The sequence below is a fragment of the Falco rusticolus genome, chromosome 15 (genome assembly GCF_015220075.1).
Source record: "Falco rusticolus isolate bFalRus1 chromosome 15, bFalRus1.pri, whole genome shotgun sequence".
Taxonomy (NCBI): Eukaryota; Metazoa; Chordata; class Aves; order Falconiformes; family Falconidae; genus Falco; species Falco rusticolus.
The window spans coordinates 90,353-105,634 of NC_051201.1; the positions used below are offsets into that span (position 1 = coordinate 90,353).

The following is a 15,282-nucleotide window of genomic DNA, read 5'->3' on the forward strand; positions in this document are numbered from 1 at the left end:
CGGGGGTTGCTAGGGAACAGGGAGCCGGAAATCCCGCCTGCCGAGCCGTGGCTGTTGTTGTTGTGACAGGGACCGTGACACCGACAGGCCCGCCCGCCCGGCAGGAGCCCCCGCCCGCCCGCACACGGGCCCCGCCGCCGCTGGCCCCGCTCCCCGCCGGCCCGCATCATGAAGTGGATGTTCAAGGAGGACCACGCGCTGGGTAAGGGTGGGCCCGGCGCTCCCACCGGCGGCCCCGCCGCCCTCCGCTTCCTCTGTCGCCATCTGCCCCGCGGCCTCCCGACCCGGGCGGCTCCCCCCACCCCGCACCGCCCCGTGTCTTCGGGCGGGCCCAGGGCTGGCCTCCGTGAGCAGCTGGAGACCCCCTCGGCCGGGCGAGACGGTCGCGATAGCCGCAGGCTCCCGCCCCGGCGGGCACTGCCCTTTCAGCCCAGGGCACCGGCGATGCTATTACTATGCGATGACTAATTACGAGTTTTGTTCACAGAGCACAGATGTGTCGAGTCGGCAAAAATCCGAGCCAAATACCCTGACCGTGTCCCGGTGAGTAACCAAGCCATCTTCATCTGAGTTCTTGGTGGCAAAGATGGATAAACTGTTTCCATCCTGCCCTCTCTTCTTTGATCAGATCCTACTAAGTAAATTCATCCTCCCTTTTCTGTCCTTAGGTGTTTTAAAGAGGCTCCAAACACATGTAACTAATACAGCACTGCCTCCCGTGCCCCAGTGCGTATTGACAAGCAAGAGTGCCTGACTTTCTAAATACTTCCCAGGCATGTTGCTGGTTTATCAGTGTCCTGGTTTCTTCTAGTGGCAATTATATCCCAGCAAATGCCTTAAGTGTCGTGAGGATTCATTCTGTGCCTGATCCAAAGAAAGATCATAAATCCTTTAAACCTTGACAGTCTTCCTTCCTGGCTATATGGGGAAGATGATTGTCCCTTATGTATTCCACACCTATAACCAGTCTTACCTGGTCATAAATCTTCCCATGCAAACCCTGTTTGAACAGCCAGTGCAAGTGGTGACCCCTCCTTTCTGCATTAATACCTACTAAACAGTGAATGACCTCTTTGCTCCACAGTCCCTTTTGTCATGTTTCAGTCAGTGAAATGACCGCATTTCACATGCTTATGTAACAGCCAGCAACAGGTCCATATTCTCAACTTTTCTGCTTGCGAGTAAAATTTCCACATCGCACCTGACCTTATGCCAGTTAGTGCCACTCCTGTCTGACCTCCTAGGCAGTGCAGCCCAGAGAAGAACCTCTAATCCCATTGACTTTCTCTGCTGCTGAGTTGCATGTAGTCACAGCATCTTCTCCAGTTGCAGTCTGGCAGGCTGATCTGAACCTTGCCATTCTCTGCTTGGCTAACTACCCCCTCATATATACGCTGATGACCATACATCTCCACAGATAGCCATCTGTCCTTTTTGAAGAATACCCTTCATAACCCTAAGGGAAAGAGAGACATTGAAACTCATAGTGTGAGTCAGAATTACATGATGCTGTATCAAGAATGGACAGCAAGGTGTGGATGGATAGAGGAATTAAATTGCAGTGTGTTGCTTTGTCTGGGCTTATAAATGTTTTCAGCTTGATGATTCAGATTGAGCCATGTAGCTTTCACAAAACAGTTGGTATCAAATATACTTTTGGCATTTAATAGTCAAAAGTGTTTTTCAGACTTAACGTGTGTTTCCTGCTTTCCAGGTTATAGTCTGCATCCAGTGACATAGCTCAAAGTGACTTCAATTCCCAGCTGCTGTATCTGTCTACTTGGATTTAGAGATGTTTCAGTGGTTCAAACCTACTAAGATAATACATGAGCACCTTGTCCCTGCCCTAGGGTAGACCTTCTAGAAATGAGAGGCGAAAGAAATTCATGCTTGCTAAGCGCTGTAATCTTAAATTTGCCTGGGGAATTAAGTGGTCTAATGCTTAAAGGTATCTATAAGTTTTACTAGAAGCAGTTCACCAACAACCTTGATGTGTAGTTATGACAGTTTCTGTATTATGAAGCTAAAATGTCTAGTGTGCTATTGTAATCTTAAAAAAAAAAATATCAGTTGTTCATTGTTGAGGCTTCAGTATTCATTTCAAGCTGTACTTGGTCCTCTTTACAGTTCCCTCATACTAAATTGCAAGAGGCAGCTACTCTGTCCTCCTGTTTCTGTAGGCAGAGCTGAGGAAATTATAAGACAGTAATAAGTTCATCATCATCAGATCATAAGACAGTATATGTTGTAAATTTACTTGAGCAGTACCCGTTTGCTGTAGCAACAGGGAATGCAGAACTAAGGAATGGAGACACTGGAACCTTTTGTAAGCCTTATTTCCCCATGCGCTGCATTTTCCCTTCAAGAACTAGCCAGGGTGGAGCAGGAAGTGTCAGGTCCTTTCCACAAGTAATAATTAATTCTCCTTCCTCCTGTACTTCTTGCTTTTTGTTTGGTTTTGTTTGTGGCTGTCTTGCCATCTTTAGTTCCTGTAGTCAGTTTCTAATTTCCTGACACATGAAATAAGATACTCTCATGTCAGTTCATCATAATACAAAGCAGAGAACAGCGTCAGTAAGTCTGACATGAACACCACCACAGTGGAACAGTAATCCTTAGAATGCAGTTATATTCAGAATAACGTGTTAAAAAAAAATGAATTCTGCTTTCCAGTGATAAAATTACTATGTTACTGCAGACCTGAGTCTACAGACATCCTCAAATAGTGATTGATGTAGGCAGTCTTTTTTCAAAGTTGCAAACAAAAGCCTGTTGAGGCTGCGAACATCTTCTTATCTAGGCACCTCTGCTTGGGTTGTGCCTGGTTCTTGTTACCAAATGCTCCCGGTGTAGGCAGAGAATAGCTAAGTTCCTGTGGTGGCCTAGCAGCATGACATTGGGTTGTGGTTATTTTATTTATTTTCCTTACAGCCTACATATCTGATCTGCTCTCATTCATATACAGCTAAAACGTGTACTTTATTAGTACAGCTTCACTGTCGTCCTGTAACTTCATCCAGTCAACTGAAGCTGTCATCACGTAGTTTTTAACGTCAGATGTATACATGGCTGGATTTCTGGCAGTGTAAGTCTGGTACAGCAGAGGCACACAGACAAAAATCACATCACCACACCTTTCTGGTGCTTTGATGGAGTGCTCAGCTGGCATCCTTGGCAGGCCAGTTGGTATTCCAGAGCCATGATTTATTTCTCTTCCTTGAGCCTGGCTGAAATGCTTGGTGGCTAGCTATAGCAGGTCAATAATAATTTCCAGATTATAGAAATGCAGAAAGCATAGATGTCAAAATCAAAAGCAGTACTGCAAAGTACTGTAAAAAAATGAGTATGTGGTCTATGGCCAGCTAGACCCTTACGTAACACCACAGTTCACACTGCAACTCTTAACAGTTTTGACTGTATTCAGCTATAATGTGGCTGCTTCAGCTCTACACTGAGTTACCTGAGGTATGCATGTGCCTCTGCTTCATGTGACAGTTTCTGACAGACAGAGCCATTCTGGCATCTCTGGCTTGTATGCAACCAGTAAAATGGCAGATTAGATACTGGACTAGACTGCCGATTCTTCCTCCCATTTACCTAAATACTGATTTTTTTAGCTTCACTGTTACTGCAATTTATTTCTAGTATTTCTTCCTTGGTTTTTATTTTTCTTTTGCTATGCATCATGTCAAGGCAGTAGGTTCTCTCATCTGTTAGGAGCAATTTGGGACAGTGTTTAAAGATGACAGTTAAGTCAGAAGGGTGGAGGTGGCACATACATTAAATCTGTATTTCTTTGTATTCTGGGATTTTATTTAGTCATAGGACAATTTAAAAAGGAAGAGGGCATGTTTGTTGCAAACTAGAATTCTGTTTTAACACAAGACTTGAAGCAGCGATGGTCACACTTGCACATCCTATGAGAAGCAGCTAAGGATTCTGGGTTTGTCTCTTTTGTAGAAAGGGAGGCTGAGGGGCGACCTCATTGCTCTATGCAGCCTCCTGAGGAGGGGACATAGGGAGGTGCCAGCGTCTTTCCCCCTGGGATCCAGGGACAAGATGCCTGGGAATGGATCAAAGCTGCATCAGGGGAGGTTCAGTCTTGACATTAAGAAGCATTTCTTTACCAAGAGGGTAGTCAAACACCGGAACGGGCCTCCTAGAGGTGGTTGATGCTCCAAGCCTGTCAGTGTTTAAGAGGCATTTGGACAATGGTTGGGCAGTCAGGCTAGATGATCATTGTAGGTCCTGTGCAACTGAACTACACTTTTGTATTTTACTTTCTTTTTATGTTGTGATAGTGACAAAACCAAAATAAGTAGCATCTGTACAAAGGGAATGCCCTTCCTCAGGTCACCTGCCATTGCTTAAGTACCAGTGCTGCAGTCTAGTTGAATTTTTCATGACTTCACTACAGCTGAATGGGGCAAGGAAGGAATATGGTTAAATGGATTCCTTAGTTTGTTACTATCAACTGCAGTTAGTGAGATTACAAGTGTCTTGGACTTCTGGAAGGGACCTCCAGAGGTCACCTGGTCCAGCCCCCCCCCTGCTCGGGCAGGGCCACCCACAGCGCTGCCCAGGATGGTCTCCAGACCGCTTTTGAGCATCTCCAAGGTGGGAGACCCCATAACCTCTCAGGGCAACCTCTGCCAGTGCCCCGTCACCTGCACAGTAAGGAATTGTTTCCTGACGTTCAGAGGGAACCCCCAGTGTTTCAGTTTGTGCTGTGCCCATCACCTCTTGTCCTCTCGCTGGGCACCACTGAAAACAGCCTGGCTCCACTTTCTTTGCACCCTCCCTTCACAGGTGTTTGTGCACACTGGTAAGATCCCCCTGAGCCGCCTTTTCCCTGGGCTAAACAGTTCCAGCTCTCCCAGCCCCTCCTCATATGAGAGATGCTCCAATCCCTTAAACATCTTTGAGGCCCTTTGTCAGACTCTGTCCAGTATGGCCCTGTCTCTCTTGTACTGAGGAGCCCAGAACTGGACACAGCACCCCAGATGTGGCCTCACCAGTGCCAGTACAGGGGAAGGATCACACCCCTCCACCTGTGGGCAATACTTTGCCTAATGCAGCCCGGGATACCATTAGCTGCCTTTGCTGCCAGGGCACACTGCTGGCTTATGGCCAACCTGGGGTCCACATTGCAGTACTTTCCTATCATTGGTGTACAAAAAGTTAATAAGATGTGTATACTTTCCTGTCACAGGTCGCTTTTAGGCATATTGCCTCATTTTACCCCATGACTGTCAACTTTAGGCACAGGAAGTTTTGAGCATATGTGAAAATAAGTTTTAGTGAATTGTAAAATCAGGTTTTACCGTGCAGAGTCAGTCCTGTCTCTCATTTGGTTGCAGTCAGGAAACCTTTTTTGTTCCTCCTCTCTGTTCACTGTTGTAAGCCTGTAGCAGCAAGTGATTTACCAAAGCTGTTTTTTCATACCAATCCTGAAAAGCCTGACCTTCACACCTGTGCTTTACAGGTCATAGTGGAGAAGGTGTCGGGATCTCAGATTGTTGATATTGACAAGAGGAAGTACTTGGTTCCATCTGACATCACCGTGGCCCAGTTCATGTGGATCATCAGGAAGAGGATTCAACTGCCATCTGAGAAAGCAATATTCCTCTTCGTAGACAAGACTGTCCCACAGTCCAGGTGAGAAACTATTCACTTGGTATTCAGAACCATTTCAGCAAGCCTCTGCGTATCAGAGGGACAGTAACTCCCCTCTGACGCTTATTTGGTGATTTTAGGAGGTGTTTGTTTATACCTTACTCTCACTATGATAGGTTTTTTGCCCTCATGAGTTTCATAAAACATCTTACTTCTTAGGCTAAGCTGCAAGGAAAGGTGAATGAAAAATATAATGCGGTTTACTTCCATGCCAAGAGGGTGAGCTCTGGAGTTATTATGGCATCTTTGTACACCATCAATGCAAAAAAGAAAAATAATTTCCAGCGTAACAGTGAAATTGCATGTTAAACACTCTAAAGCAAACACCATGAATTATTCTGAAAAAACATTAAACTGTCAGCTGACAAAGAAATTAAGACGTTAGACTAGTTGCTGTTACTTGTTTTAAAAATTACTTTTTTTCCTCTGTAAACAAAATGCAAAATGTTTATAGGAAGTTTTTTCACATTGCTTTTATATAGGAATAAGTTTCACGGTTGTCTGCTACATACAGAATAATGTATAGCAGAAGCAGCTGCTACAACTGCTTTCTATACGAGATACTTGAGTAGTATTGGAGGAAATAGTACTTCATGCTATTGTGTGGCTTAGATATAATATTCTTCTTATTAACCCTTACCTGTTTAACAGTAACAGTCCCTCCAGGTAACCTGTCCAGACTCAGGGATATTTTTATTTACTTTGTGGTACACAATAGGGACTTGTGAGAACCATCTTTTTCGGCTTGTTTTCTTGTAAGAGTACGAGGAGTGCCTGTATGTCATCATCTTAACAGTGCTGTAGAACTGCTAGGAACAGGAGAGAAAAAGAAAGGGCACATTGTCTCATCTCACAATTTCGTGATGAGATGTCACATCTCTGCTGGAAAAAATAGCACCTTGGTCCTTCAAAATTAATGTAAAAATGATCACTTGTTAACAGATAAACCAAAAATCTTTTACTGGCTTTGCTCTTCTCATAGGCTGCGTTTATTACACAGGCCACTAACTCTTGACATCCTTCTCTCCTCATCCAAAAATTTTATCTACTACTTACGAATTCCCTTCCATTTCAAGTACTGCCTGCAACTCTTCCCAGGTCCTCTCTTGGGTAAAAAGTCATCATTCAGCCTTTTCTCAGTCTTGGGAAGGCAGAGACAGGTGAGCTGAGGAGGTGCCATTTGTGCAACTGGCTGGTGTCCAACTGCCTGTTTCATCTGTAAGACAGATGGTTGGAGCAGTTGTGCTGGCCAAGTAATTGCTTAGGTTTCTTTTTGTTTTCAAAATACAGACATTGCCCTCAAGACTGCAATGGCTTAGACTGAAGGGCCACATGCCTATTCAGTTTAAGAAAATTTTCATTCGGTCAAAACATTCAAAACCTTATCCAATGAAAAAGCACAAGTTTCTGGCTAACTTGTCATTTATTTCCCATGCATTTTGGTGCTAGCACTTTTCTAACAAAATAGGAAAAGCTTTTACTCCCCAAAACAACCTGGACTTCAAAGAAACAGTCCAAAAAACACAAGTTCAACAGACTTCAGACCAGCTGAACATTCATGACTACACTAGGTAGAGGGAGAAACGAGGTTGCTCACACAACAAACAAGACATTAATGCAGCTGCATTCAAGGAAGGTGTTGTCAGGCTACTGATCTTGGTATTAGTCATGGCATCAAAAATAGATGATTCAGAACCTGGAATACATTCAGAATACATTCCAGTAACGTAAGGAAGCATTCTGACAAATGCACTTACGAAGAAGTTACAAAAACCTAGACACTACAGAGAGCCTAGGATCATCTTGCTAACTCAGGAGTTATCCTCATTTTTGTATTTTAATTTACAGACAGACAAGTTTTTAGCTTTTATTAATCCTTCTTTATGTGAGGCTCTAACTGTTACCATTTGCAACTGTCATGATCCAAGCAAACCATTTCTCTTTTTTTCCTCCTCTTCAAGCTTAACTATGGGACAACTTTATGAGAAGGAGAAGGATGAGGATGGATTCTTGTATGTTGCCTACAGTGGAGAGAACACATTCGGTTTCTGAATGGTGGGTCTTGGCTACTACACCATCCTGCCGTGTATCTTGTAAATAGCTGATCATTTTCTGTTCTGACATTCACAGAAGTTCCTTCTATATACATGCATTTGTAACTGGATTTAGTTCTTAATATATTGATAGGTCTTGTTTTATTAGACTGTTAAATTATCAAAAAAAGTTTTGTTGGTTTTGTGCAATTTTTTTTCTCATGGCTATGAACTCCCAGAGCCTCACTCCTTTGGGGGATACATTTGACAAAATTTATTAAATAATAAAGCAAAGTAGTTGGGCTACTAAAACATGAAAAGAAGAATATGCATTTATTCTGTTTTGAGGTGTTAGCTTAAGAAAAATAAAAACATTAAATTAGTACTGGGAGCACTGGATTTGCTAGCTTATCCTAAGCAGGAGCAAGATGCTGATCATGTTGAATTGAGCTAATGTGTTCCTCTTTCTCAGTTAACAAGTACAATAAAAACTGTCACAAACAGGCAGTGCTGTCATTTCTTTACCTTAATTCTGGCAAGGAAGTTATACATCGCATTTACTAGACACTATACAGCTTCTTATATTATTTAGTGGACACTGTACAGCTTCTCAACCTGTAGTACATGGAATACAATAAAGAAAGAAGGAGCAAACTGCAGGTTCCAAAACCAATAGTTTCAAAACTACTAGATCTCATCATCATCTGTGCCTGCCCACAGGCTATCAGTGGAGTAAATACTGTGGGCTTTGAAAGCAGGACCTAGGTGACAAAAGTAGAGCATATAGGGGGAAAAGGGGCACCTAGGAGAAAGAATGATCTGAAAAGGAGACCAGAGAGCTGCAGAACTGGAAGGTATGATTTGTACATGAGTTATTGCAGAGAAGGAAATAATTGGCAAGGAGTACAGATTAGAAGTCACATAAGCAGCTTTTTAAAAACAAAAGGCAGCCAGTAGTTGCGTTACAGGTAGTAATATAAATATACATGTCATTTCCAACTAAAAATTCTGTACGTATTTTAAGGACGTTACAGAACCAAGTATGTGAAAGAACTGCTTTGCTATACAGCAGGGTAGTGTGGCTGACAGGCCTGAGGGATAGGGTGCCATTCAGAGGGACCTGGACAAGCTCAAGAAGTCGATCAGTGTGAACCTCAGGAGGTTCAATAAGGCCAAGTGCAAGGTCCTGCACCTGTGTTGAGGCAACCCCCAGTATCAATACAGGCTGGGGGACAAAGGGACTGAGAGGAGCCGTGTGGAAAAGGACTTGGGGGTACTGGTGGATGAAAAACTGCACACAACCTGCCAATGTGTGCTTGCAGCCCGGAAAGCCAACTGTATCCTGGGCTGCATCAAAAGAAAGATGGCCAGCAAGTCAAGGGAGGGGATTCTGCCCCGCTGCTCTGTTTGCTGAAACCCCACCTGAAGTACTACATCCAGCTCTGGAGTCCTCAGCACAGTAAAGACATCAGAGGAGGGCCGCAAAAATGATGAGAGGGATGGAGCACCTCTGCGATGAAGACAGGCTGACAGAGTTGGTGATATTTCAGCCTGGAGAAGAGAAGGCTCCAGGAAGACCTTGTTGCAGCCTTTCAGTACTTAAAGGAGGCTTATAAAAAAGATGGGGACAGGCTTTTTATTGGTTTTAAACTAAAAGACGGTACATTCAGACTAGATAAAAGGAAGAGGGCTTCCCCCCCCCCCCCCCACCCCCCCCCCCCCCCCATGAGGGTGGTGAGGCACTGCAACAGGTTGTTCAGAGCTTGTAGACATTCAAGGTCAGGTGTGATGGGGCTCTAAGCAAGCCAATATATTGAAGATGTCCCTGCTCACTGCAGGTGGTTTGAACTAGATGACCTTTAAAGGTCCCTTCCAACCCAGATCATTCTGTGATTCTGCTTACTTGAGGCAGACAACTAGAATTAGAAATGCTGCATGCAAGATAATTTGAGATCAGTTCCTCCAGTTTATAAGCACTATTGCCAAAGCATGTATGCAGCACAACAAAGGTGAAGAGGCTTTGCCACAAAGCCAAAAAAGGTTGCTGTTCACATGGGGCTCAACTTCTCTCCAAATGGGCTTACCATAGTTAACACAGCTACCTCTGCCTACAGGCAAAAAGGCAAACTTGTAGCTCTGAATTGTGGTGGTGGGGCAGAGAAAACACCTAATTGACCTAACTGCACAGCACTGGAGTTCATGCTTTGATATTAAAGGGTAACACTGGGTTGGAATAGTAGCATCACTTTGAATTTTGTAAGCCAGCAAGGAAACACTGATTACAGTTTAGATTCCTAATAAAAGTTTTACTTCATTGTCACACTACACGGTGCAGGAGAGATTAGTTTTTAAAATGTTTCCAGTCACAGTGGAGATTTATCGCTTTCCAAGCTTAAATGAAAATCACACTAACTCAACTCCCATGAAGCCGCCTTATGCCTAGACTTATGTTTGACTCTACAGTTATTCACAGGTACCAGCAGAAGCACTCCGAAATGAGAAGGTTGGAGCCTATGAAATGTTGACACTACTGTATTATTGCAGCTTGTCACAGTAACAGTGCTGCATGTGCTTACTGCATCTGAAAATGTGCTGCTGGTGCAGTAAGCCTTTCATTATTCAGAATAGCACTGCAATGTATACCACTGCTTTTATAAACATTCCGTCAACTGCTTTCATCATTAATTCCTTCCACCCTCCCCCTCCACACATTTAGTATTAATGTTTACTCATAACAGAATTTTTGATTCAGAATGAAGGGTTTTCATCTGTGATGTTTTTTACTACCTTTTATTACCGGAAAATGTTCTGTTTCCTTTAAGCTGAAAGTTCACGGCTTGTCTATGATTATCAAGTAGTATTTTTTGCTAGCTATTAAGAGGAGAGTAAGAAACATAACTTACAACTGCTAGATAAAGCTAACTGCATGCTAGGACACAGATATATCTAAACAAAACAAGGGAAGATGAAGTTTTATTCCCAGTCTTATGATCAAGATGACTTTTGGAATACCCTTCATAAGCCTCTAAAAAACCCCATGTAACTACTCTAATTATCAATTTAGATTTAGCAGCCCAGGTACACAAATAATTCAGAGAATGCAAGGATAAATGCTTTACAGCAGTACCTGTACTTTTCATCTGCAGATGCACTTAAAATTTCAATAAAACATCAAGGTATTTCTTTTTGAAATACGTAGATGAAATGGATCCCTTTAGATAGTACAGTCACTCTTGTAAAAATATTAAATGCATTTGGGTCTCATATCATCTTCACCTTCTGTAAACCTTCAGGACTGGGAAGGCTTTTCAATTTATACACTGAACAGAAAATGAAGAAATACCTTGCTATACCTACAGCACCCGTCTTTAAGCTAACTTGAAATGTCTTCTCAGCTATAACTAAGCCAGTACTAGATGAATTTAGATAGCTTTTCCTCAAAAATTATCTTGCTTCCACCTGTAAGCCACTGTTGCAATCCTCATTATAAGGATGTTACCAGATTCTTGGGGTGGATATGCTTTGAGAGAAGGAACTGATAGGTCCCTCAACTACGTTTAGCTCTCTGTTTTACTCCAACACCCTTCTTTCCTCCTTAACAACAGTAACTTACACTTCATTTCCATACTTATGCCTCAAGCATTTTCTCCATGTGTGGTTTCATAACCAGCTAATTGTTTGTAACAAGTGAAAGGAAAAGCTTGGCTCTTCCTCCTGCCCTCAGCAGCACAGCCCTGGCTCTTCCCTTCCTTTAGCCCTTACTGGGCTTATTGCAAAGTGATTCAACTCCTAGTGAAAATCTACACCTTGTCTTGGGCTCATAGTTTGTTTTCCCTACAAAGATAATAATCTGAGTAGTCTTCAATTTACTCTGAACATACCGAGATCAGTAAGTGCTTCAGCCTGTGCAAGGTGAGCAGCAGAAGCACAGTACAATACCAAAACGTTGCTTTTTCAAAGGGAATGGGATGCTAGCATGCTGTGTTACGAACTGCAGCCTCCACCTCAAACAGGTTGTGTACTTCTACACGTGGACAGAAGCACTTGTTTCTGTGCTCTGGTTTTGACTTCCTTAAAGATCAGCAGGCAGTCTGCCCCATCTTCTTACTGTGATTGACAATGACAATTTCTCCAATAGTGAAGCTGTTAAAGATATCCCACTCAAAATAAGGATTACAGTCTCTTTGTTCTGGCAAATAAGGCAAGGACCCATCTGGGTAATACAAATATGCTCTGTAGAGCATTGTACACGTCCCTTGGGAATCTTGGTGCCCTCATATGCTCTGCTGCTCCCATTACCAATTGTTTGGTTGTCCTTGTTAACCAAGACCTGTCAGCAATTCATTTCCCCTGCTTCACACACACACACGGCTCCCCTGTAGCACAGCCTCTGCATTCTGTTGTCCCCCCTGCGCCTTGCTTACCTCTGTATTTTGGTGTGTCAGCTATGCCAGTGCAAAGGAGTGATACAAGCCTGAAATATGTCAACTGCTACCGTCCAGGAGCAATTCTGGACCAAAGATCTGCTGACAATAATGAAAGTTCAGTTTGCTACCTCTTTCAAAAGCAGAGATTGTGTTATCTCTTCTCCATATATCTTTTCCTTCCGATTTGTAAAGCAGTTTCTTGGTACTGCCCAGAGCGTTTCCTGGCATTTTGTAATGAACCAGATGCAGCATTTGAATACTTACTTACAATCCCAGAAATGCGATCCAGTTGAGTTAAGATTCTGCAGGCTTAGCCCCTCAGCCTTCTAAATGCTGCTTTGTTTTAGCTCCTTCCCTCTCTTCGATATTCAGTGCCTCGCTCTAGGCTTAAATATGTCCTCAACTCCATCCAAAAAGCAAGGTTAGTGTGAGTCTTCAGCACCTTGAAAACTTTTACAGCTGACAAGTAGCAAAAAGCAGTAGTCCACAGTTCACCAGTATTTTACAAATACACAGGAAAATCTTACCAGGAACAATCTCTCCTAACAGCCAGGCTCAAATTTTAGGAAAGAGTTAAAAGAATTTACATCGTAAAACTGCTCATCTGAAAACTAGTCTGACGCCAAGACTAGAGTGCAACTAGCCTTATGTAACCCATTTTAATATTGCAGCTGGATAGGAAATAGGAACATTCCAGTCTGGTCAGCAGGTTCACTACAGACTTTGTTCATTAACAAAGGGAAACTAGGTATGTTAAGGTATAGTTTCTACAAGATTTCTGGGAAAGACAAAGGTAAATTTCAGGAGAATGGAAATTTACTGGTTATCTCTTTAAATACGCTACAAGACTGCCCTTGGAATGCTGTTTGCTCAATTACAATACCTGTTACCATTTCTCTTCAGCAGTTCACCCTGTAGCCTGTCTGCAACGCCATGTGGCCATTTTTCATCCTCTAATGACTAATGCAAGTCACAATTCTCCATAATCCCCTGCCCTCTACAAACACACAAAAAGACTCCACCCTCACCAATACAACAGTGGTCTTTCTGCATGTTGGTGCTGCATTTGAGAAGACAGACTTATATGCACAGAATTCAAGTTCTTTCTTATTTCTTCAACAAGTAAGAGAACTATTCTTATTTGACAAGTCAACCCAGGTGCAAAGTAAAAAGATTTGCTGTAATCCATTCTCAGACTGTAACGTGATATGGACTGTTCAGTCCCATATGTAGCTTTACAGTCAACCAACCTGCTGAGCTATTTGGAGAACTGCTGTGCCCATTTTTCAAGTCTAAAACCATAGTAAGATAACAAAGAACAGAAAACTAAGATCACTAAAGAATTCTTAAGTTCTAAATTATCCACCTCTTTTTTTTCATCCTGCCTTTGCCTTGTCCAAATGTTATGAATTGTCATTTTCAACAGAAAAGGTACAGAAGGGGAGTGTGTGCTCAGTAGCAGTTACACAGTCCCAAACTTGCTCACAGAACACAGTAACTGGGACAGAAAGCTTAAGGAGGATTACCCGCTGCTCCCCCCCAGCTCGCAGCGTTGACCATTTCGCCATGCAGATGATACTTGGTAAGAAAGTATAAATGCAAAGACTGCCAGACACAACTTCCAGTTTCCCCCAGAGCATCTCCACCTTTGCCAGGCTATTCATGAACACCTGCCAGGAAACAGTGACATAAATGGCTAAGGCATGCCTGCTTTTAATTAACTGTGTATCACAGGGGGACTGGGGGATGGACTGTGCTTGAAACACTGAAAAGTTTGTAAATATTTGCCTGGAATTACACAGGATTGACAGCTGTGAACCAGGTAATTCAGGAGTGGTTTTTTCCTGCCCACGAAAGGGGTATCTGGCAAAGTTCTGAAATTAAAAGAGATGCAGGGGATACTGTAAGTAGTTATTATTTGACACAGCCTTAACCCCATCACTCTTTTGCTTCTGCTTTGGCTGTATTTAGTAAATAGCAGCTTATATGAAGGACTCCCAGAAAAAAGACCTTTTAAAAGAACTAGTATTTCCAGTTAGAAGCAACGTGGCTGGGGGACACGGAAAATTCTTCCTGACACCAAACAAGGAGAGCCAAGAGTTACAAAATTATTACTTACTGTACATTAGGGTTGTCCCAGTAACACAAGAACAACCATAACATTATGAAGAATGAAAGCAAACACTAAAATTTTACAATGAAAGCCTTTCTCCCATAGCACTGTTTCAATTTCAGTTCTTCCATTGCAATGGACTACGCTGACAGATCATATCCTCAGACCACAGCACATCATGAAGAGAACTTTAAGTCTGCAGTGGTATTTTTCTGTATTTCAATAAAAAAGGGACTTCAACTCAACCAAAACAAAGACTTCTGTAAATTGCTCTCCTTTTGCCTGTCTCCTTACAGAACACAAACTAGCGGACATCTTTTCCTGGCCCTTGAACTGCAGAGGTATCTGCTGTTCGCCAGGGTTTACTGGCATCTACATAGCTGCATGTATTCTCATGTGAAGTGCAGGTATTCCTTGGCATTCTTGACCCAACCCAGCAAGGCTTGGCTACGCAGCACTTTCCAGGCTTCTTGATAATTTAATGCAGCTTCCTTGTAGTCCCAGTAGGTTTCTAGAGTCTTCATCCTGACAGAAAATGCACAACAAAAACACTTCTATTATCCTACTGGATGTGATGTCACAAAACGAAAAAAACAAACATCTAAGAACATGATGATGGCCTGCGAGCTCATTCATACTAAGTGAAATTCTCTTGTGCATCTAGAGACACGTGGAGAGACCCAGGCCCTGAAGCTACTGTATCTAGACATTATCAGGAGTCTTACAAAAGGAAGCAAAACAACTCCTCTACCATGCTTCATACCCACTCTCCAGCAATAGAAGTGTCAGTGTTTGACTGTCTGACAGAAGGTTACACAAAACTTCCATGATAGCAAAAAATGTTGAAGCAAAGCAGAAAAGGTGGCTAGAAACAAGTGCTTAGAATTGGGTGGAAGTAGCCTTGTTTTGCTAGAAGAATGGATACCACTGCTGGCTGGAAGGGGAATGGACAGGGATGAACAGGACAGTTTTTTCTTTCCCAACACAAAATAATGGGGAAGACTGAGACAAAGGAGAAAAATTTTTTTTTCTT

The 15,282-nt window shown here is 42.8% G+C and overlaps 2 protein-coding genes across 17 annotated transcripts in view; one reads left to right on the top strand and one right to left on the bottom strand.

Annotated features, from left to right (window-relative positions):
- The first annotated feature begins 31 nt into the window (after window positions 1-31).
- Window positions 32-8,216, top strand: GABARAPL2 (GABA type A receptor associated protein like 2). Its single transcript, XM_037408949.1, has 4 exons — window positions 32-202; window positions 488-543; window positions 5,486-5,658; window positions 7,638-8,216. Exons 1-4 carry the CDS (start codon window positions 169-171, stop codon window positions 7,726-7,728), a joined length of 354 nt encoding a protein of 117 aa, XP_037264846.1. The 5' UTR covers window positions 32-168; the 3' UTR covers window positions 7,729-8,216.
- Window positions 6,124-15,282, bottom strand: part of ADAT1 (adenosine deaminase tRNA specific 1) — a 31,118-nt gene continuing 21,959 nt past the window's right edge. For 6 of the 16 annotated variants that reach the window (XM_037408931.1, XM_037408920.1, XM_037408936.1 and 3 more), the window contains 3 exons: window positions 12,134-14,774; window positions 6,733-6,892; window positions 6,124-6,485 (listed from right to left, as the gene is read on the bottom strand). In XM_037408931.1, coding sequence (XP_037264828.1) covers window positions 14,642-14,774 — 133 coding nt within the window. In that variant the 3' untranslated portion in view covers window positions 6,124-6,485; window positions 6,733-6,892; window positions 12,134-14,641. Of the gene's footprint in view, window positions 6,486-6,732; window positions 6,893-9,131; window positions 9,319-9,426; window positions 14,775-15,282 lie in introns of those variants that run through there. The other 10 variants (XM_037408924.1, XM_037408923.1, XM_037408927.1 and 7 more) reach the window with 10 other exon arrangements.

Bases quoted from the DNA above. Each gene is read 5' to 3' on its own strand.
- GABARAPL2 (XM_037408949.1), top strand. From the start codon at position 169: ATGAAGTGGATGTTCAAGGAGGACCACGCGCTGG. The intron at 544-5,485 runs GTGAGTAACCAA...TGTGCTTTACAG, and splicing joins AATACCCTGACCGTGTCCCG to GTCATAGTGGAGAAGGTGTC. The intron at 5,659-7,637 runs GTGAGAAACTAT...CTCCTCTTCAAG, and splicing joins AAGACTGTCCCACAGTCCAG to CTTAACTATGGGACAACTTT.